Raw genomic sequence first — 430 nt, 5'->3', positions numbered from 1 at the left:
TCACGCAGGCCGAGCAGCAGCCCTCCTCCCCGTTGGGCTGCGCCGCGTAGTTCATCTGCCGCACGATCTCGGCGAACAGCTCGTCCACCGAGGCTTTGTTTTTGGCCGACGTCTCCATGAAGGGGCAGCTCCACTCGTCGGCCAGGGCCTTGCCTTCGCCGAAGGAGACCTCGCGCTCGCCCTCCAGGTCCACCTTATTCCCCACCAGGATCATGGGCACGCGCTCGTACCGCTTCACGCGGATGATCTGGTCCCGCATGGGCTTGATGTCCTGGAAGCTCTGCTGGTTGACGAGGCTGTAGACGAGGATGAAGCCCTGGCCGTTCTTGATGTACAGGTCCCGCATGGACGCGAACTGCTCCGTGCCCGCCGTGTCCAGGATCTCCAGCACCGACGGCGACGAGTCCACCTCGATCTCCTTGCGGTAGAA

The 430-nt window shown here is 63.7% G+C and overlaps 1 protein-coding gene across 1 annotated transcript; it reads right to left on the bottom strand.

The window, feature by feature from the left end:
* Positions 1-6: 6 nt before the first annotated feature.
* LOC102766039 (ras-related protein Rap-2b-like) lies at positions 7-424 on the bottom strand (the record flags this gene model as incomplete). The annotated part of the gene is made up of 1 exon (XM_006777444.1): positions 7-424. A coding segment is annotated over exon 1 (340 nt), but the record flags the coding sequence as incomplete, so codon positions are not given.
* Between the last annotated feature and the right edge of the window lie 6 nt (positions 425-430).

This window comes from Myotis davidii, unplaced genomic scaffold, assembly GCF_000327345.1.
Source record: "Myotis davidii unplaced genomic scaffold, ASM32734v1 C62289658, whole genome shotgun sequence".
Lineage (NCBI taxonomy): Eukaryota > Metazoa > Chordata > Mammalia > Chiroptera > Vespertilionidae > Myotis > Myotis davidii.
Note: the sequence above shows the minus strand (reverse complement) of the source record. Positions and strands in the feature narration are given on the sequence as shown.